Raw genomic sequence first — 22,491 nt, 5'->3', positions numbered from 1 at the left:
TCAGCGTAAGCACGCAGATATTGTTTCAATGTTTGATTGAGTCTCTCAGTTTGGCCATCTGTTTGAGGATGATGGCTGGTAGATAGTGTAGATGTAACTTGTAGCTTTTTGCACCAAGTCTTCCAGAGGCAAATTATGATCCTCGATCGGAGAGAATCACTTTTGGTAATCCGTGATAACAGACCACTCGATTCAAAACTATTGTTGCCAATTCACTGGAGGTAGGTAATTTCCTGCAAGCAATGAAATGTGCATATTGTGTGTCACTATCTACCACCACAAGAATTACTGAGTTAGATTGAACAACTGGCAGTCCTGTAATAAAGTCTAATGATATGTGTTCCCAAGGTCGGAGTGGAGCTCGGATAGGATGTAACAGGCCTTTTGGTTTTGAATGACTTGTCTTGATGCAAGCACACACTTTGCAGTTCTCTACCATTTGCTTGATGTCTTTTGTCAAAGTAGGCCACCAAAAGTATCATTGTATTAATTCAAGAGTCTTAGGGATACCTGGATGACCTGCCGTAGGTATAACGTGTAACCAGTGAAACACTAAGTTGCGCAAATTGGTAGTTGGAACAAATAAGCATGCATCATGAACAGGTAGGCCTTGTTCTTTTTGGATCTGCTTGAGCCCATTTCTGCCATTTTTCAATGGTGAAAGAATTATGAATTTCTTCAAAAAAGTCTTCTGTTTTGACGATACAAAGGATTTTGTCTGAAGCAATGATAGTTTGTGGGGGTTGGGTTGTGGGTAACATGGTAGAATTTTTTCTGGACAAGGCATCCGCTTTGCAATTGTCTTTACCGGGACGGAAGGTTACCACAAATCGAACTCGGCAAAAAACAGCATCCATCGTAATTGTCGAGGAGTCAAAAGTCTAGCTGAACTCATGAACTGGAGATTGCGATGATCTGTATATACTGTGATAGTATACTTGGCACGTAGCAAATAGAGTCTCCATTCCTTGAAGGCATCACGGATGGCTAGAAGCTCTTTTGCAGCAATGACATAGTTTCTTTCAGCTTCGTTTAGTTTTCGAGACATGTAGGCTACAGGGTGTAGCTGACCAGTATCTTTACTGCTCTGTGATAACACCACACCAATTTCTACATCTGAAGCATCTGCTTCCACTACGAACGGATGTTCAGTATCTGGGTGAGTCAAGACTGGAGCAGTGGAGAAAGCTTCCTTTAAGGTTGAAAACGCCTTTTCAGCTTCTGGAGACCATACAAGTGGTTCTTTCTTTCGTAAGAGCTTGGGGATTGGTGCCACTATCTGTGAGAAATGATCTATTGTTAGACCTGACAGCCTTAGGGTAGTCACCCCTAACTTTTTGCCTGCCTCCCTCCATTTTTTTGGACACTGTTTTTGCTGGTTTATAGACTCTGCGCACTTTACCACTGCTAACCAGTGCTAAAGTGCATATGCTCTCTCCCTTAAAACATGGTAACCTGGAATCATACCTGATTGGACTATTAATTTACTTATAAGTCCCTAGTAAGGTGCATTTTATGTGCATAGGGCTGGTAAATTAAATGCTACTAGTGGGCCTGCAGCACTGGTTGTGCCACCAACTTAAGTAGCCCCTTTTTCCTTGTCTCAGGCCTGCCATTGCAAGGCCTGTGTGTGCAGTTTCACTGCCACCTCGACTTGGCATTTAAAAGTACTTGCCAAGCCTAGAACTCCCCTTTTTCTACATATAAGTCACCCTTAAGGTTTGCCCTAGGTAACCCCTAGGGCAGGGTGCTGTGTAGGTAAAAGGCAGGACATGTACCTGTGTAGTTATATGTCCTGGTAGTGTAAAACTCCTAAATTTGTTTTCACACTACTGAGAGGCCTGCTCCCTTCATAGGCTAACATTAGGGCTGCCCTCATACACTGTTGAAGTGGCAGCTGCTGATCTGAAAGGAGCAGGGAGGTCATATTTAGTATGGCCAGAATGGTAATACAAAGTCCTACTGACTGGTGAAGTCGGATTTAATATTACTATTCTAGAAATGCCACTTTTAGAAAGTGAGCATTTCTTTGCACTTAAATCCTTCTGTGCCTTACAATCCACGTCTGGCTGGGCTTGGTTGACAGCTCCTTGTGCATTCACTCAGACACACCCCAAACACAGGGTACTCAGCCTCACTTGCATACATCTGCATTTTGAATGGGTCTTCCTGGGCTGGGAGGGTGGAGGGCCTGCTCTCACACAAAGGACTGCCACACCCCCTACTGGGACCCTGGCAGACAGGAGTAAACTGAAAGGGGACCTGGTGCACTTCTTAGCCACTCTTTGAAGTCTCCCCCACTTCAAAGGCACATTTGGGTATAAAACAGGGCCTCTGCCCTACCTCATCAGACACTTGCTGGAGAAGAACCCTGAACCAGAAACTACATCCTGCCAAGAAGAAGCTAAGACCCTACCTGTTTGGGACTCACTTCCGGGTTCAGACAGACCACAGGCCCCTCAGATGGCTCATGCAGATGAGGGGTGAGAATCCAAAACTCTTGAGGTGGTCCATTTCCCTACAGGGGATGGACTTTACGGTGGAACATCGCCCAGGGGTTGACCACGCCAATGCTGATGGTCTCTCCAGGTACTTCCGCCTTAGCGATGAGAGCTCCCAGGAGGTCGGGTAGCTCTCCCCACTTTCAGCTGGGGGGGACACATGTTAGACCTGACAGCCTTAGGGTAGTCACCCCTAACTTTTTGCCTGCCTCCCTCCATTTTTTTGGACACTGTTTTTGCTGGTTTATAGACTCTGCGCACTTTACCACTGCTAACCAGTGCTAAAGTGCATATGCTCTCTCCCTTAAAACATGGTAACCTGGAATCATACCTGATTGGACTATTAATTTACTTATAAGTCCCTAGTAAGGTGCACTTTATGTGCATAGGGCTGGTAAATTAAATGCTACTAGTGGGCCTGCAGCACTGGTTGTGCCACCCACTTAAGTAGCCCCTTTTTCCTTGTCTCAGGCCTGCCATTGCAAGGCCTGTGTGTGCAGTTTCACTGCCACCTCGACTTGGCATTTAAAAGTACTTGCCAAGCCTAGAACTCCCCTTTTTCTACATATAAGTCACCCTTAAGGTGTGCCCTAGGTAACCCCTAGGGCAGGGTGCTGTGTAGGTAAAAGGCAGGACATGTACCTGTGTAGTTATATGTCCTGGTAGTGTAAAACTCCTAAATTCGTTTTCACACTACTGAGAGGCCTGCTCCCTTCATAGGCTAACATTAGGGCTGCCCTCATACACTGTTGAAGTGGCAGCTGCTGATCTGAAAGGAGCAGGGAGGTCATATTTAGTATGGCCAGAATGGTAATACAAAGTCCTACTGACTGGTGAAGTCGGATTTAATATTACTATTCTAGAAATGCCACTTTTAGAAAGTGAGCATTTCTTTGCACTTAAATCCTTCTGTGCCTTACAATCCACGTCTGGCTGGGCTTGGTTGACAGCTCCTTGTGCATTCACTCAGACACACCCCAAACACAGGGTACTCAGCCTCACTTGCATACATCTGCATTTTGAATGGGTCTTCCTGGGCTGGGAGGGTGGAGGGCTTGCTCTCACACAAAGGACTGCCACACCCCCTACTGGGACCCTGGCAGACAGGAGTAAACTGAAAGGGGACCTGGTGCACTTCTTAGCCACTCTTTGAAGTCTCCCCCACTTCAAAGGCACATTTGGGTATAAAACAGGGCCTCTGCCCTACCTCATCAGACACTTGCTGGAGAAGAACCCTGAACCAGAAACTACATCCTGCCAAGAAGAACTGCCTGGCTGCTCAAAGGACTCACCTGTCTGCTTTCTACAAAGGACTGCTGCCTTGCTGTTGCCCTGCTGCCTTGCTGAACTCTTGTCTGGCTGTGAAAGTGCTCTCCAAGGGCTTGGATAGAGCTTGCCTCCTGTTCCCTGAAGTCTCAGGACCAAAAAGACTTCTCTCTTTTACTTGGACGCTCCGTGCGCCGAAAATTTCGACGCACAGCTTGTTTTGCGGCGAGAAAAACGCTGCACACCGACGCTGATCGACGCGACGCTCTTGGGACGATCGAAGATCCGACGCACGGCCTCGCAAGGACAACGCCGCCCGACCTCTAGAGGAGAAATCGACGCGACACGTGCCGTGAGATCGTAATTTCAACGCGCAGCCCCGCAGATCGAAGTCTAGAGGAGAAATCGACGCGACGCCTCCCGTGAGTTCGTAAATTTGACACGCAGCCCCGCAGATCGACGCACAGCCGGAGAACAAGCAGGAGAATCCACGCACAGACCCGGGACATCTGGTAATCCCCGCGATCCACAGAAAGAGACTGTCCACGCGCCGGAAAACGATGACCGACTTCCCCGCGTGGAAAATAACGACGCAAGTCCGTGTGTGCTGGGGAGAAATCGACGCACACACCCTTTTTCCACGCACCTCTTCTCTTGTGGCCCTCTGAGGAAATTTTTCCACTCCTAACCAGGTACTTGTGCTTGAAAGAGACTTTTGTTACATTCTAAAGACTTAAGACACTTTATATCACTTCCCTGTGATATTTCTACAATTTTCCATTGCAACTTTATTCTTTTTGACCTACAATTATCCTGATAAATATTATATATTTTTCTAAACATTGTGTGGTGTATTTTTGTGGTGCTATATGGTGGTATTGTATGATTTATTGCACAAATACTTTACACATTGCCTTCTAAGTTAAGCCTGACTGCTCGTGCCAAGCTACCCGAGGGTGGGCACAGGATAATCTTGGATAGTGTGTGACTTAACCTGACTAGAGTGAGGGCTTTTGCTTGGACAGAGGGTAACCTGACTGCCAACCAAAAACCCCATTTCTAACATCTATGAACCTGCAATAGAGGTTTGCAAAACCTAGGAAGCATTGAACATCTCAAACAGTCTTTAGAATTGGCCAATCAGATACTGCTTGTACTTTTCATTCTGCCATGACCATGCCTTTGGGGTAAGGATGATCCCTAAAAATTCAAAAGTGGTAACATGAAATTCACATTTGGTTAATTTGCAATAAAATGATGTTTTCGAAGAGCTGTGAGAATCTTCTTGACATGCTGCACATGTTCGACTTCGCTATCAGAATAGATTAGAATATCATCGATATAGACTTTTGCAAATGTATCTAGAAATTCTCTGAGGACATCATTCAAAAAGAATTGGAATGCTGCTGGTGCATTACAAAATCCAAAGGGCATGACTGTGTAATCAAATAGACCATATCGAGTTTTAAAGGCATTTTTCCATTCATCGCCCTCTCTCATTCTGACTAAGTGGTAAGCACCTCTTAGGTCTAGCTTGGTATAGATTTTTGCCTTTTTAACTTGATCTAACAAGACAGGAATCAATGGTAATGGGTAATTGTTTTTTAATGTGATTTTATTCAATCCTCTGTAGTCTATACAGGAGCGAAGATCCCCATTAGCCTTTGGGACAAAAAAAAAGAGGAGATGCTGCAGGAGACTTGGAGGGGCGAATAAAGCCATTAGCTAGAAATTGATCTAAGTATTTTCTTAGGTGTTGGTTTTCGTGTTCTGACAGGGCGTACACACGACAACTAGGGAGTATAGCACCGTGAGTCAGATCAATTTGACAGTCATATGGTCTGTGAGGAGGCAAGGTTTCAGCTTCTTTTTCATCAAATACGTCTAGGAAGGATGAATACTGCCTAGGTAACATTAAATTTTTTTCAGCAGCTGTGGCTATGTGAGATTTGTGAGGAACTGTGACTCTCATTGTCTGGAGATATTTCTCTTTACATATGAGTGAAGAATATATGATTTTTCTTTCTTGCCTGTCTATTACAGGGTCATGGTAACTTAACCACGGCATTCCAAGGATGATCCCATACTGAAGAGGATGGATGACATCAAATGTGAGTTTTTCTACGTGTTTGATATCTTGATTCCCCCCTTTACAGATCACAGACAAGGGGTGGGCCTGTAGGGTAACTGGACCTCCAGCTAGGAGCTTTCCATCTACAGCCTGTACTATTTCTGGTGTTTTCTTCTTCTTGAATGGGATCCCCCATGTTTGAACCAATTGTGCACTGATAAAGTTGCCAGTGGCTCCAGAGTCTACTAAGCCTTTCTTCAGAGAACTCTTCTTGTTTACTAGCACTTCTAGGTCTAACTTGAGATGTCTTGACTGTGAAGGGTCTATGGTTACACCCAAGAGCAACCCTTCTTTACACCTTGGGCATTCTAGTTTTCCTGCTTGATTTGTACATTAGCTACCACTTTCTTGGTGGGGATTTGTTTACTTTTTGGTTTTACTGTACATTCTTTGACGAAGTGGCCCTTTCTACCACAGTACAGACATTGTCCGTTCTTTCTACATAGATCTTTCTCTTCTTTCGTCAAGGGCTGTCTGATGGTTCCAATTTCCATTGGTTCATGATTATGTTCTTTCTGAACTCGTGATTCTCTGGGTTCATGAACACGCCAGGAATATTACTCAGACTTTTTGCGTGTTCCTTGCTGCTCAGAAAGACGATGGTCTAGTTTTAAAACAAGATTTATCAAATCTTGACAATCCATGGGTTGAGGATCGATCTGAGCAAGAATGCCTTTTAGCTCATCTTTGAATCCTTGGTAGAACAGGGCTGCTTGCTTTTCTTCAGGCCAGGATGTATCTGCTATCAGCCGATTAAAGCTAGCCAAGTAAGAGACTAAGGCACTCATTAGAACCCTGGCAGTCGGTGTTAAAGCGGCGGTAACACCGCCAACAGGCCGGCAGTAAGAAAAATGGAATCACGACCATGGTGGAAACCGCCACATAGACAGCCACTTTAACACTCCGAACGCCATGGCGGTAGAAACAAAGAGAGCGGCGGTCACCGCCAACAGACAGGCGGAAAACAATGTACCGCCCACCCTATCACAACCTGGCAATCCGCCACCTTTTCCGGGGCGGAACCAACGCGAACAAAAACCCGGCTGAAACAGGACTTGGAAGGGAAAACACTCACCTCTCCACACCCCATGAGGAACCAGGACGCCATGGAGCCAGAACTCCAGATACTCCCTGCGATGGTCTTTCTGCTCCTCTATCAGGAGCACCAAAGACGGCGGCGATGACCACGGTGAGTACTGCACCTAGAACACAGGGGAGGGGGAGGGAAAAGAGAGTGACACACACACGCAACACCCCCACCCTCACCCTCACCCACAACACCATACTCACAAATACATGCAGCAACATTACATATACTCCCCCATGCCCACTTCAATAACGCAAGGACAAAAGGAATTGATTTGAATGAATGTAATCAATACAAATCAGATAGTGCAATTTAAAAAATCTGTATATACAAATATGTACACCAACTACACAAGTCCGGATATTACTCAAACATCGTCCGTGGATCAGAGTCCCAAAATGCATGGGCGAGACCCACACATGACACCAGATTTCAAATGGAGAGAACACTGCAGGGGCATCAGATCGAAATTAAACAGGTGCCTCAGGGGGAGTGGGGGCACCTCAGCCTGATGAATGCACAACGCCACTGCTCCACGAGGGTGCTCCATGCCCACTGTTGTATCCTGGGGAGTGCAAAGCCACAGTCTCTCAAGTCTCTCCAGTGGGTGGTTTGCCCACTGCTGTATCCTGGGGAGTGCAAAGCCACAGTCTCTCAAGTCTCTCCAGTGGGTGGTTTGCCCACTGCTGTACCCTGGGGAGTGCAAAGCCACAGTCTGTCAAGTCTCTCCAGTGGGTGGTTTGCCTACTAGTTTATCCTGGGGAGTACAAAGCCACAGTCTCTCAAGTCTCTCCAGAGGGTGGTTTGTCCACTGCTTTATCCTGGGGAGTGCAAAGCCACAGTATCTCAAGTCTCTCCAGTGGGTGGTTTGCCAACTGCTTTATTCTGGGGAGTGGGAGTGCAAAGCCACAGTCGTGCAAGTCTCTCCAGTGGGTGGTTTGCCCACTGCTGTATCCTGGGGAGTGCAAAGCCACAGTCTCTTAAGTCTCTCCAGTGGGTGGTTTTCTCACTGCTTTATCCTGGGGAGTGCAAAGCAGCAGTCTCTCAAGTGGATAACAGTCTCCACTGGTTCTGGAGGGGGCTTTGTGCCCAGAGTGCTTCATCCTGCCAATGACTGAGGTAGTGGATGTGACACTCCACTGGTTCTGGAGGAGGCTTTGTGCCGAGGGTGCTTCATCCTGCCAAGGACTGAGGTAGTGGATGTGATACTCCACTGGTTCTAGAGGGGGCTTTGTGCGCAGAGTGCTTCATCCTGCGAAGGACTGAGGTAGTGGATGCCTTTCTCCACTGGTTCTGGAGGGGGCTTGGTGCCCAGAATGCTTCATCCTGCCAAGGACTTAAGTAGTGGATGTGATACTCTACTGCTTCTGGTGGGGGCTTGGTGCCCAGAGTGCTTCATCCTGCCAAGGACTGAGGTAGTGGATGCCTTTCTCCACTGGTTCTGGAGGGGGCTTGGTGACCAGAGTGCATCATCCTGCCAAGGACTGAGGTAGTGGATGTGATACTCCACTGGTTCTGGAGGGGGCTTTGTGCCCAGAGTGCTTCATCCTGCCAAGGACTGATGTAGTGGATGCCTTTCTCCACTGGTTCTGGAGGGGGCTTGGTGCCCAGAGTGCTTCATCCTGCCAAGGACTGAGGTAGTGGATGCCTTTCTCTACTGAAAGTCGTGCATCATGGAAGCTGCCCAGGCTCCTGGAACTCACCACCAGCCTCGGACGACTGACACTGGGGATGGCAGCCATGTCTGCGGTGGTGCCACAGGCTCAGGATGTCGTGGGGCCGCTGGCGGTGCCTGCGGCGGGGTCAGCTGCGGCGGTACTGCTGGCGGGCTCTGTGGCAGCGGTGCTGGTGGCGGGCGCTGTGGCATCGGGACTGGCAGCGGGCTCTGTGGTATCAGGGCTGGCAGTGGACTCTGTGGCAGCGGTGCTTGCGGCGGCCTCTGTGGCATCGGGGCTGGTGGCGGGCTCTGTGGCTGCGGTGCTGGTGGCGGGATCTGTGACTGCAGTGCTGGAGGCTCAGTGACTGCGGTGCTGGTGGCAGGTTCAAAGACAGCGGTGCTGGTGGCGGTGCAGGTGGCAGTGCAGGTGGCAGTCTTCTCTGCCGTACAGGTTGGCATCAGCGTGGACAGAAGGTGTGACACTGGTCCAATTGTCGGTGCCACCATGCCCTCTCCTGACCTGCCCTTTATTTTCTGGCCTTTCCCCACCTTGGATGGTGGCGCATCTGTCTTGCCACCATCCCCTTTTGTTTTCCCTGAGCCCTTGGTGGTAGGTGTTTTCTGCTTCTCCCTCTGGGATGTGGGCAACTTTTTTCACTCTTGCAGGTGGTGGAATGTCCTTGCCCTCGCTCCGTGGCACACTGGCAGCCCTGTTGGTTGGCGCACTCCAATAGCCCACAGTGGCTGGCACCACTGTGCCTGGTGATGTGGTGGCTGAGGTGCTGGGTTAGGACCTGGAAAGCCTGGCCCTAGGGGAAGGACGGGGGGGTGGTGTAGGGAAGAGGTCAATATTAGCCAGGAAAAGTTTTTTAGACACACCGGGACTGGTAGGTGGAGGGGGTTTGGGAGTGGAGTAGGAGGTAGTGGTTGTAGGAGGTGTACGTTTGCTGAATTTGGGTGAAGCTGCATGGGCTGGAGGCTGTTGTGAGGTGAATGGCTGTTGGGTGGGTGTGTGCCTGTGTTTGTGTACTTTGGGAAGAGGGCTCACAGACACACTGGTAGAGGACACAGGGGATGTGTGAATGGTAGTGGGGGTGGTGAGTGCACATGAGCGGTGAGTGGAGATGAGACAGGGAGGGAGGGAGGAGGAGGACGTGGAGGAGGGGGACACAATGGAGACAGTGGGTGTTGGTATGTGTGCATGGGTATGATGCTTGTGTCAGTGCCTGTGGGATGTGTGGTGCTTATGTTTGCCTGAACCACCCTTGTGTGTTGAGGTGTGTGCATGCTGGTCTGATGGTGTGCTTGGGATAGGCAGAGGTACAGGGAATTGGGTCTGGGTGGAGGAAGTTGGAGGGGGGAGGCTGGACACAGGGACAATGGCTGCCATCGGTGCTGAGGCCAGAGCCTGAAATGCTCTCTGTTGGGCTGCCTGGCCAGAATGAATGCCCTCCAGGTATGCATTTGTTTGTTGCAAATGCCTCTCGACACCCTGGATGGCATTCACAATGGTAGATTGCCCAACAGTGAGGGATCTCAGGAGGTCAATATCCTCCTCACTGAGGGCAGCAGGGCTGACTGGGGCAGGGCCTGAGGTGCCTGGGGTGAAGGAGATGTCCACCCTCCTGGGTGAGCGGCCACGGGACAAGGCTGAGGGGCTGCTGGGAGGGCGGTGCTGGTAGGGGGGTGGCGGCTGTACCTGTTGATGCAGGGGGCACAGAGGGGCCCGCCACCGCAAGGGAGCTCCCATCAGAGGAGGAGTCGCTGTCGCTGCTGTTACCTCCTGTCCCCGCCGTGGAGCTCCCCTCGCCCTCCGTCCCACTGGTGGCTTCAGACTCCATTGTCTTGCCCTCCAGGGCCAAGTGGCATGCAGCTCCCTCCTGCTCCTCTGCCTGATGATGCTATTGCACACAAGAACAGGGAGACCACAAAAAGGGGGGGGGAGACAGAAGAAAGACATGTTCAGTGCATGCAATACCACTACCGTTGGCGGACACTACAGACACAGCAGCCCTCGGCACTACACCCTGCACTTATAGTTCCTAGATTATTCACAGGGCCATGGGGTACAAGGCCTATGCCCGATTGCTGCACACATGGAAGTCACAGGAGCCTGACTAGGTGGAGATGGTTCTTACCACTGGTGGGGTTGGGGTGCCACATAGGTTTCCTCACAAAGCGACTTTGCCTACAAAGCTCGCCCTGGCCTAGCGGAACCCACTGCCCACCTCCCCCACCCAGACACCTCTTAATGCGCGCAGAGTCAGATGGATGTGACTATACTCACCCCCTTGTGGCTGCTGTGATGCCCTCAAGCGCCCATTCAACTCCGGATATGCCACCGCCAGGATCCGGAACATCAGGGAGGTCATGGTGCGACAGGCACCCCTCCCAAATTGGGAGGACATCCCCAGCTGGGCCTCCGCCATCTTCTTGCTCCAGCGGCCAATGTCCTCCCATCTTTTCCAACAGTGGGTGCTCTGTCTGTGGTGGACGCCCAGGGTCCGGACGTCCTTGGCGATGGTACGCCAAATATCCTTCTTCTGGTAGGCACTGACCTACAGGAATAGTACAGGGGACAAGGAAAAACTTTAACCATCCGGACCGTCACAGTCATTGGCCCACGTTCCCACCCTTGCCCTGACGCACATACGGTCACGGTCTGCTCATGCAGGGCTCAGTCCCCCCCATGTATCTTCCATCCACACCACTCCAAACAGGCATTGCCCATGCAGCATGCTCACAGTGTACTCACCTGTTTGTCTGGAGGACCGTAGAGTAGTGTGTACTGGGGGAGGACCCCATCCACTAACTTCTCCAACTCCTCCGAAGTGAAGGCAGGGGCCCTTTCCCCAGACACATGAGCCATCATCGCTTCCAGACTGGGGTCACAGCAGCACTTGCATTATAGGTTCTCTCCTGTTGAAGGTCAGGTATCAAGGGAGTGTACAAATAGAAAATGGCCGCCACGTCAGCGGCAGTGCGTACCGTCACCACCGGCATACATCGTCACTGGCTCCTGGGACCCATAGGGTCCAATGTTAACCAATGCAGGATTGCACCGTGGTCTTCGACCGCCTACCGCGACGGTGTAAAACACCAGCGCAGTTACCTCATATCCCCTTGTCCCACCTTACAGGTCAGGCAGACACCATTTCAGGGGGCCACATGGCTTGAATAATAACTGCGTCACACCTATCTAGGCCTTGCATACACACAGTAACAGGCACATTGCGGATTAACAAAGTTTCTGAAAATAAGACATTGTTATACCTCAGTGTTGGCTGACTCTATGCTTGCTGTTTTCCTCCATAGGGCACGTCCGCTGGGGCAGGTGATGAGATGGCGGCATCCTCCGGTGTACAGACCATTGGTGGACCTGTCAACAATGGAAGAGAGACACGTAATAGTCACCTACAGACTTGATCATGCAACAATCTATGAACTGTGTGCCCAGTTGGAGCCAGACCTGATGTCAGCTATCCGCCATCCCACAGGAATCCCCCCTCTAGTGCAGGTCCCGTCAGTACTCCATTTCCTGGCAAGTGGGTCTTTTCAAACTACAGTGGCCATTGCATCAGGGATGTCCCAGCCAATGTTCTCTAACGTGTTGTCCAGAGTGTTATCTGCCCTGCTGAAACACATGCACAGCTACATTGTTTTCCCTCAGGTGGAGGATTTGCCTACAGTGAAAGGTGACTTCTATGCCCTGGGACATATCCCCAACATCATTGGTGCCATTGATGGTACACATGTGGCATTAGTACCCCCTCGCAGGAGTGAACAGGTGTACAGAAACCGGAAGAGCTACCATTCTATGAATGTGCAGATGGTGTGTTTGGCTGACCAGTACATCTCCCAAGTGAATGCCAAGTTCCTGGCTCAGTGCATGACGCTTACATTCTGAGGAATAGCAGCATCCCTTATGTGATGGGGCAATTCCAGATGCACCGTGTGTGGCTAATAGGTGAGGACAAGGACCCATGCCCTGTGATAGTTGTCTGGGGTTGTCCCTATGGGTTAGTGTGTGTCTAACAGTTGTCCCTCGACATTTGCAGGTGACTCTGGTTACCCCAACCTGTCATGGCTACTGACCTCAGTGAGGAATCCCAGGACAAGGGCTGAGGAACGCTATAATGAGGCACATGGGCAAACTAGGAGGATTATAGAAAGAATCTTCGGCCTCCTGAAGGCCAGGTTCCGGTGCCTCCATATGACAGCTGGATCTCTCTACTACTCACCAAAGAAGGTGTGCCAGATCATCGTGGCCTGCTGTATGCTGCACAACCTGGCTTTGCAACAACAGGTAGCTTTTCTGCAGGAGGATGGTCCAGCTGGAGGTCTTGTGGCAGCTGTGGAGCCTGTGGACAGTGAAGAAGAGGAGGCAGAAGAGGATATCGACAACACAAACAACGTTATCCAGCAATACGTCCAGTGAGACACAGGTAAGAAGACATCACTGCCTCACACATCTCATACAATTGTTTGACCTATCATAAGTATGTCACTTTTACCAAGTGTATGGACCCTGACTTGTCACTTTGCCTTTCCATTTAACAGACGTGGGTCCCACTGTGTGACTTCTGCTATATTACCTCATGGACGAGAGCTGTGTTACATCGGTATGTTGACAATAAAATTGACATTGCTATGTTCCATAGTTATTGTAAATACACATTTGTGAAAGCACAGACTGACACCATATTGTTTTGTGATTCAAGGGTGTTTATTTCTGTACAAATAAGTGGAGGGGATTGTAAAATGGGCAGGGGTGATGGTGGAGGAATGTCCATGACAGAGTCCAGTCTATTCCACTGCATTGGTGCATTGTCCAAAGGGGCATAGGAAGTGGAGCTAGGGCAGTTGATGGATGGGCAGGGTGACAAAGAGGGACAGAAGGATGACATTCAGGGGGGGTCTCATTTCCTGGCGGGGGTCTTGGCATTGTTCTCTGTCTTGTTCCTGGATCTCAGGGACCATATGGGGGGTGGTTCTCCATCTGCAGGGGGTGGGGTGCTGGGATCGTGGTCCTGTGGCGGTGCCTCCTGTTCACTAGCGCCGGCAGAGGTGGTGGGCTGTTCATCATCCAGGCTAGTGTCAGGGGCCCCTTCTTGTGCCACAGCGTCCCTCCTGGTGTTGACAAGGTCCTTCAGCACCCCTACAATGGTGACCAGGGTGGTGTTGATAAACTTGAGTTCCTCCCTAATCCCCAGATAGTATTCCTCCTGCAGCCGCTGGGTCTCCTGAAAGTTGGCCAGTACCGTTGCCATTGTCTCCTGGGAATGATGGTACACTCCCATGATGTTGGAGAGTGCCTCGTGGAGATTGGGCTCCCTGGGCCTGTCCTCCCCCTGTCGCACAGCAGTCCTCCCAGTTCCCCTGTTTTCTTGTTCCTCTGTCCCCTGAACCATGTGCCCACTGCCACTGCCCCCAGGTCCCTGATTTTCTTGGGTTGGTGGGTTTGCCTGGGTTCCCTGTAGTGGTGGACACACTGTTGCTTGACGTGTTGTGGGGACAGAGGGATGGGCCCATTGGGTGGGTGCTGGTGTTTCCTGAGGTGGAGGCTCTGTGGTGGCTTGTGCCAGTGTCAGGGGAACCAACGGTCCCGAGGTCCCAGATGGGCCGGGCTGGTCATCTTGATCCAGTTGAACAGAACTGCTGTCATCACTGTGGGCCTCTTCTGTGGGGGTAGTGGACATGTCTGGAACCTCCTGTCTGGTGACGTTGGGTAGGGGTCCTGCAGGGGTGTAAAGGCATGATTATTGCATCTGTGTGTGCCATCGTGTGCAATGGGTGAGTGACCCTGAACTCCAGTGCTTGCATTCTTGTCTAGGACCTTGGTAATTGGTTTGGGGTCTGTGCGGGAATCTGTTGTGGACATGCTTTGGTGATGGGTGTCCATGCTTTGGTGTTGCATGCAGGGCTTGGTGTTGGGATGTGTGGGTTGTGATAGTGGGACTTTGTGAGGTGTTGGAGTGATGGGGTGAGGGTGAGGATGGGGGTATGTGATAGCATGCAGGTAGGGTGGGGGGATGAGGTAGTAAAGATTTGCGTTACCTGAGTCCATTTCTCCTGCTACTCCTGCAAGGCCCTCAGGATGCAGTATAGCCAAGACTTGCTCCTCACATGTTGTTAGTTGTGGGGGAGGAAGTGGGGGTCCGCCGCCAGTCTTATGTACAGCAATCTGGTGTCTTGAGACCAGGGAACGCACCTTCCCCCGTAGGTCGTTCCACCTCCTCCTGATGTCATCCCTAGATCTTGGATGCTATCCCACTGCGTTGACCCTGTCGACAATTCTGCCCCATAGCTCCATCTTCCTAGCAATGGAGGTGTGCTGCACCTGTGATCCGAATAGTTGTGGCTCTACCCGGATGATTTCTTCCACCATGACCCTTAGCTCCTCCTCAGAGAACCTGGGGTGCCAATGAGGTGCCATGATGTGGTGTGGGTGATGTGTGAGGTGGTGTTGGTTGTGATGTGTGAGGGGATGTGTTTGTGTGTGTTGTCTGAGGTGCGTGGATGGTGTGTGAGTGATGGTGTTGAGTGCCTGTGGATGACAGTGTTGTTTCTGGTGGCTCTCTCTGGCCTTCTTTCGAAATTTTGGTCGTAAGGGTTTGTGGGTGATGTGGGTGTGTGTTTTATATTGTATTGGGTGTGTGGGAGTGGTGTGTGTATGTGTATCAGGTGTGTGTATTTCAAATTGTCCAATGTGGTTGTGTTTTGTAAATGTGTGTGTATTTTGAGCGCAGCAGTGTGTACCGCCAATGGAATACCGCAGTTGAAAGACCGCTGCGTGGATTCGTGGGTTATGATAGTGTGGGCGTATTCCTGTTGGCTTGACGGTGGAGGTTTTGTTATCGCCAGTTTATCACTGACCTTTGGTGTGGTGGACTTGTGTGGGTGTCTGGATTTTTGCGGATTCCGAGCTGTGGGTCGTAATAGCTGTTGCGGAATTCCGCCACCGCAACAGTGTGTTGGCGGTCTTCTGCACGGCGGTAAGTGGGATTTTCCACCAATGTTGTAATGAGGGCCTAAGTCTTGATTGCCTTGTCGCAATTCTAAAAGTTCTCGGTCTGCGGATAAACTAACGGTTCTTCGATCAAACACTCTTTCAAATTCTCGGACAAAGTCTCTCCAATTATAAAGCAGGGTACTGTTGTTACGCACAAGAGGGATTGCCCAAGTGGCCGCATCTCCAGGCAAATAGGATAGCAGGAAGGCCACCCTGGATTGGGCATCAGGGAAGGTGTTTGGTCGACAGGTGAAATGCAATTCTACTTGAGTCAAAAAGGATTGTGCTTTCTGAGGATCACCTGAAAACCTTTCTGGTGGAGCCAAAGGAAGGGAAATGTTAGTTAGAGGATTTCCTCCGGAACCTTGAGAAGGAGGACCAAACCAACCTGCACCCAGAGGACCTTGCTCCTTCTTTTCTACTCTGTCTTGCAACTGACTCACTCTCTCTGCTAGACTGGTTGCTATATCTTTAGATGCTACTACATCGGATTGAAGCTGCGTAATTACATCAACTAACTCATCTAATGTGGCCATATTGACAATTTAGCACAAACTAGGACGATTAAAAGTTTGTGGCCTCACTATTCTGTCAGGGAGACCGGATCCTCTGGGTTTGGCCTATTCCCAATATGTCCACCTATTGGCAGCTCCAAACTCTACTAGCCATTATAGCACAGAGTTTAAGAATGGCCAAGTGGGGATGGGGTTTTAGGTTGGGAACAGCAGGGAAGGAGACCTGTGGAAGCAAAAGTTAAGAACACAATAGCAAAATTATACACGTTGACCTTCATAAACTTTGTTCCTGATATTTATATACTGATTCCATGAATGATCAACAGCTTTCCTATAACATGACCTTATTTGCTCTGGGTACCTGGAAAATAAAGAAGGATTATGCAAAACTTTCATATGAGCCTTTTTTTAGAATAACATCTTATGCTCTGAGCCTTGAACTGTCTCAAGTTATTTCTTGGAATAGCAACTACATTATACCAATAATAAATGAACACATTAGTTTTCAGGAATAAACTGCGATAGACTCATGGATGATACTGCAAGGTCATACTCTGTCTTGACTTTCAAGATTCAATTGTTTAGAAATTATTATACACTTTAATATCAAACTGTGCATCCAAATTTCAATGTCTAGAAATGATCGCGCCCTCTGCCGATCTGAAACACAACGTTTAAATGCCAAGAATGAATTGCGCACACTGCTGCTGATTTCACCATCAAGGTTTAAATGCCAAGATTACGATTGCGCGTTCTGCCGATCTGAATTGCAAGGGTTAAATGCCAGGATTGAATTGCGCACACTGCTGCAGATTCGAACATCAAAGTTTAAATGCCAAGATTACGATTGTGCCTTCTGCCAATCTGAACAGCAATGGTTAAATGCCAGGAATGAATCACACAACCTGCTGCACAACCTGCTGCTGATTCAAACATCAAAGTTTAAATGCCAAGATTACGATCGTGCGTTCTGCTGATCTGAACTGCAATGGTTAAATGCCAGGAATGAATCGCGCACACTGCTGCCGATTCAAACATCAAAATTTAAATGCCAAGATTACGATTGCGCGTTCTGCTGATCTGAACTGCAATGGTTAAATGCCAGGAATGAATCGCGCACACTGCTGCTGATTTGAACATTAAAGTTTAAATGCCAAGATTATAATTGCACGTTTTGACGATCTGGACTGCAAGAGTTAAATGCCATGAATGAATCGCGCACACTGTTGCCGATTCGAACATCAACGATTAAATGCCAAAGATTACGATTGTGCGTTTTGCTGATCCGAACTGCAGAAGTTAAATGCCAGAAATGGATCGCAACCGCGATCAACCCAAAAGGCCCAAAACTCTAAAATGCCTGGAAACGGAGTCGGGCCTAACCCGACCTCCGTCTTACCGCCCTGCTGAAGGATCACCAAGATATTGAAGACAGGGCCTGGAAAAGACAAGGTAGGCCTTTGGCACAGGAGCTCAGGAAAATGCTGCTGCTCTGCACCGGGACCTCTGAATAGTGAGCACGTGTAGCTGGGCTGGGTCCCTTAAATAGGCCCAAGCCCCGCCCACGTGCCACACCCAGTCAGACTGCAGGAAAGGATTCTAGAAGGGCTCAGAATATGGACCACACCCTAACCACCCTCTGTAATCCTGCAGCAAAGCCTTGAAAATGAGGAAAACATTGCAAACAGTATAAATGATGTTTCAAGATGAATCTCTGCAATGCAAAAGGTTAACATACTGCATCAACACATAATGCATGAATTATTACATTACATAAGGATTGGCTTTTTGTATTACGTCGCCCTTAGAGCGCGCACTGTTCTGATGTTAACAGGCCCTCAATTTCCAGATGTCTAGGACTGTTCATCCATGGAGGTAGTGACAGTTCCTTGAGTGGGCTTGGTGTTCCCAGTGGCAGCTAGACCTGTTGATATGACAGATGCAATGTTATATATTGTATTGTGACATCTACCTCCAACAGTTTACTGTGGCATTTAGCAAAGGCCATGTACACATTGGATTTGCAGGTTGTCCTTATGTGACAGGTGCACATGCTTTCAATAGTATTGACCTGACATTTGAGTAACATACCAATTCCATTTCAGTCAACCAGCTGCAGAATGTATGAGTTAGTTAGCACTTGGGAGGATGGTCATGGACTTACATCTTACCAGCAGTGCAGGCAAAACAGTGGGTGGGCTGAATGTGCTTTAGATCATGTTATGGCCTAGTTGACTGTTATGCAGGCAGGCTCAGGTGTTCGTTGTATTTGAAATTGTTGTCATCATGTGGTCAGTGCATTGTGAATGTGTCTGCTGCCAATACCATTCAGGTGATGGATCTCGGTTCCTTTGGTTTGCTCTTTCTTATTGTTACACATAGGTTGAGCTGTCCTTCCTCTCCACAATATTTTCATCTGGGCTTGCTCAAGATGGAACTGGGTGGTTGTAACTCCCACTTTTACACACACTATACTGATGGTTTCCTCGCAGGTGAGTACTCTTCAATGATCATTTGGTATACAAGAGTATTTCGGTGGAGGACACAGTTTTGTTATTTATAGTTAGGGGAACATTGTCTGCTGTGAGTTGTAGTCCTGTCACTCTCACTGCTTCACAATACCTGACAGATGCCAACTCCTCGAGTGAGTACATATCATTTGAGATTTGAAATACTATTGTTTTAAGGGAAGAGGACACTGTTCTGGTCTTTGTAGTGACAATAACAGTGCCTCCTGGCCTTAACAGTCCAAACTTTACATATGTCACCTTTCCAGGCGAATGCATTTCAATGGTGAGTTCAGTGACAAGGGTCATTGGAGCAGAGGATACTGTGCCCTCATTATGACACTGGCGGTAAATCCCACTTAACGCCGCAGTGACGGCCGGCAACATACTGCTGCAGTGGCAAATATCTGTTCTCCATATTATGACACACACACCAAACCAACAGAATACATTATGAACCACGAATCACCACAGCGGACATTGGCGCTAAACCATTGGCGGTACACACCGGTGTGGTGTCAATGGCCACCCAAATACAAAACAACACTACATTGGCCAAAACGAAAATCACACACCTGGCACTGATACACACACCACACACACACACCCACAGCACTATAAAACACACACCAACATTACCCACAACCCTTTCCCAACACCAAAAGACTGCAAGAGCTAGCCATCAACATCACAGAGATAACTACACACAAACACCACAACCACTCATATATACGTCATGCACCCCACATCCCACACCCCACCACATTACTCAACACCCTCGGCACAACACACCCCACTAAGGGACCTCTGTTTCACTGATGAGGAGTTGAGAGTCATGGTGGAGGAAATTGTCAGGGTAGAGCCACAGCTCTTTGGAGCACAGGTACAGCAAATATTCATTGCCAGCAAGATGGAGCTATGGCAGAGGATTGTGGACATGTTGAGCACCATGGGACAACATCCAAGAACAAGTGGAAAGCATCAGGAAGAGGTGGAACGACTTACAGGGGACGGTACGTTCTGTGGCATCAAGGAACCAGCTCGCCATCCAGAGGACTGGCGGTGGACCCCCACCTCCTCCCCCGCAGCTCACAGCATGGGAGGAGCAAGTCTTGGCAAAACTGCATCCTGAGGGACTCATTGGAGATGCCGGAGGACTGGACACTGGTGAGTCAATATTTACTACTTATCACCCCCCACAGCTGCATGCCATCTCACCACCTCACCCTCACTCCCATCACTCCAATCCATCCCACACACAGCACCTACACATCTGACTAACCCCAATGCCAAGCCCTGCATGCTATACCAACACATGGACAGCCCTCCCAGCCCTGCATGGACACCCATCACTAAAGTATGCACAGCATGGAGAACTAACAATCACACAATACATCACCATACACAAACAAAGGTTGCAGGGCAACAGCAATGATAGAGGGGAAGCTAGGGATGTACAATTTGTCACAGACATGAAGCATAATTCATCATTTACATCACCACAGGTGTTCCAGCCAATGTCAGTGGCGAGGAGGTGCCACGACTATCCAGTCCCCCAAGAGAAGATGCCCCAAGTAATGACAGTAACTCTGGACTTTAGGATCTGGATCAACTACCTGGCCCATCAGGGACCACTGGTCAGTCGGCCACCCCAGCCCACTCACAGTCTACCACAGAGCCTCCCCCATCAGTATCCAACACCACAGCACCCACCCAACGTCCCCACACCTCTGTCCCCAGGACACGTCAATCAGCAGTGTGTCCATATGTACAGGGACCCCAGTCCACACCTCACCCACAAGACAATCAGGGACCTGGGGTCAGTGGCAGTGGGCACACCGTTCAGGGTACAGAGGCACAGGGGAACTGGGACACTGGGAGGACTGCTGTGTGCTGGGGGGAGGGCAGGCCCAAGGAACTGACTCTCCAGGAGGCACTCACCAATGTCCTGGGGGCTTACCAACAACCCCAGGACAAGATGGGACAGATCCTAACCAACATGCAGGAGAACAAACGGTTGCAGGAGGAACACCATCAGGAGATCAGGGAGGATTTGCAGACCCTCAACACCACCATGATCTCCATAGCAGGGGTGCTGGTAGATATGGCCAACATCATGAGGGAATGGACAGCACACCAGTGGGCCCCTACCACTAGCCAGTCTACTGACCAGCCCTCCACTTCTGCTGCAGCTAGTGGGGAGGAAGCCCTGCCACAGAACCCACAGGCCACCAGCAGCCCTCCACCTGTAGAAGGTGAACCACCCCGCAAACGTTCCCTGCGATTCAGACAGAACCCAGAGACACTTGCCAAGACCAAGACACTTACCAGAACCCAGAGACATAGCCAGGAAATGAGACCCTCCTGAATGTCCCCCTTGTGTCTCACCCTGTCACCCTGTCCACTTTGAACTTCCTTTGCTCCCCTTCCTATGACCCCTTGGACACTGGACCTGTGCTACAAACAGACTGGAACAATACCCTGCACTTTCCTCTACCATCACCCCATTCCATTGCACTTATCCGTCAATTATTTGCACTACAATAAACACCCTTGAAAACAACTTGACTGATGTTTTATGTGATGAAAATGTGCAATTATGGAAACAGTCACATCATGTGCAAATGATCAGAACACTCTGATAGCATACAATTAATGAGCTGTAGCTGTCTGTAGTCATCACATCAGTACACTGTTGTTATATCACCAACATCTGCAAAATGAGAAGCCATAGGTGACAGTAAGCTGAATGCCATCCTCCTACAGCCACACAGATAAAATCAATAGTCAGAGGAATGATCAGTTACACTGTCTCACCTGTGCATCATTGGAAGTATTGACATATATAACTGCTGTTCTGTTCCACATCCTCATCCTCTGCCTCCTCATCCTCACTGTCCTCAGGGTCCACTGCTGCTGCAGGGCCATTTCCAGTCTCCTCCTCCTGCAGATAAGGCACAGGTCGTCTGAGGGCCATGTTGTGCAACATGTAGCATGCCACTACTATCTGGCAGACCTTCTCGGGTGAGTAGCACAGGGATCCACCTGTCAGATGGAGGCATCTGAACCTGGCCTTCAGGAGGCCGAAGGTCCTTTCAATAACTCTCCTGGTTTGCCCATGTGCATCATTATAATGATTCTCAGCCCCTGTCCAGGCATTCCTCACAGGGGTCAGGAGCCACGATAGGTTTGGGTAGCCAGACTCACCTGCAAGTATTGAGGGAAAAACATTAGCCTTACACAATAGAATGGGGTTAACTCCAGAAGGCATGCACTGACATACATTGGGTGGGGACTCGGGCTCACCTATTAGCCACATCCTGTACCTCTGTAGTTGTGCCATCACATTTGGGATGCTGCTATTCCTCAAATCAAAGGCGTCATGTACCGACCCAGGATACTTGGCAGTGATGTGGGAGATGTACTGGTCCTCCAGGCACACCATTTTCACATTGAGTGAGTGGAAACTCTTCTGATTCCTGAACACCTGTTCATTTTGGCGGGGGGACAAACACAATATGTGTACTATCAACGCCCCAATAATGTTGGGTATATGTCCCATTGCATAGAATCCAGCCTTCACAGTGACCAAATATTCCACCTGGGGAAAGCAATGTAGCTGCACATGTGTTTGACCAAAGCAGACAAAACCCTTGCCAGAACGACTGAGAACATTGGCTGTGACATTCCTGCTACTAAGCCCACTGTCTCTCAGAAAGAACCAGTTTCCAGGAAACGGAGCACTGACAGAACCTGCACAAGAGGGGGGATCCCAGTGGGATGATGGATAGCTGATATCAGATCAGGCTCCAATT

The 22,491-nt window shown here is 49.3% G+C and overlaps 1 protein-coding gene across 1 annotated transcript in view; it reads left to right on the top strand.

Annotated features, from left to right (window-relative positions):
- The first annotated feature begins 5,807 nt into the window (after positions 1-5,807).
- The window catches only part of LOC138299197 (E3 ubiquitin-protein ligase TRIM39-like), a 228,528-nt gene continuing 211,844 nt past the window's right edge, over positions 5,808-22,491 (top strand). Inside the window, exon 1 of the mRNA XM_069237303.1 lies at positions 5,808-5,878. Coding sequence (XP_069093404.1) covers positions 5,867-5,878 — 12 coding nt within the window. The 5' untranslated portion in view covers positions 5,808-5,866. The remainder of the gene's footprint in view (positions 5,879-22,491) is intronic.

The sequence above is a fragment of the Pleurodeles waltl genome, chromosome 6 (genome assembly GCF_031143425.1).
Source record: "Pleurodeles waltl isolate 20211129_DDA chromosome 6, aPleWal1.hap1.20221129, whole genome shotgun sequence".
Classification (NCBI taxonomy): Eukaryota; Metazoa; Chordata; class Amphibia; order Caudata; family Salamandridae; genus Pleurodeles; species Pleurodeles waltl.
The sequence above is the reverse complement of the archived record's forward strand: the minus strand, read 5'-3'. Positions and strand labels throughout refer to the sequence as shown.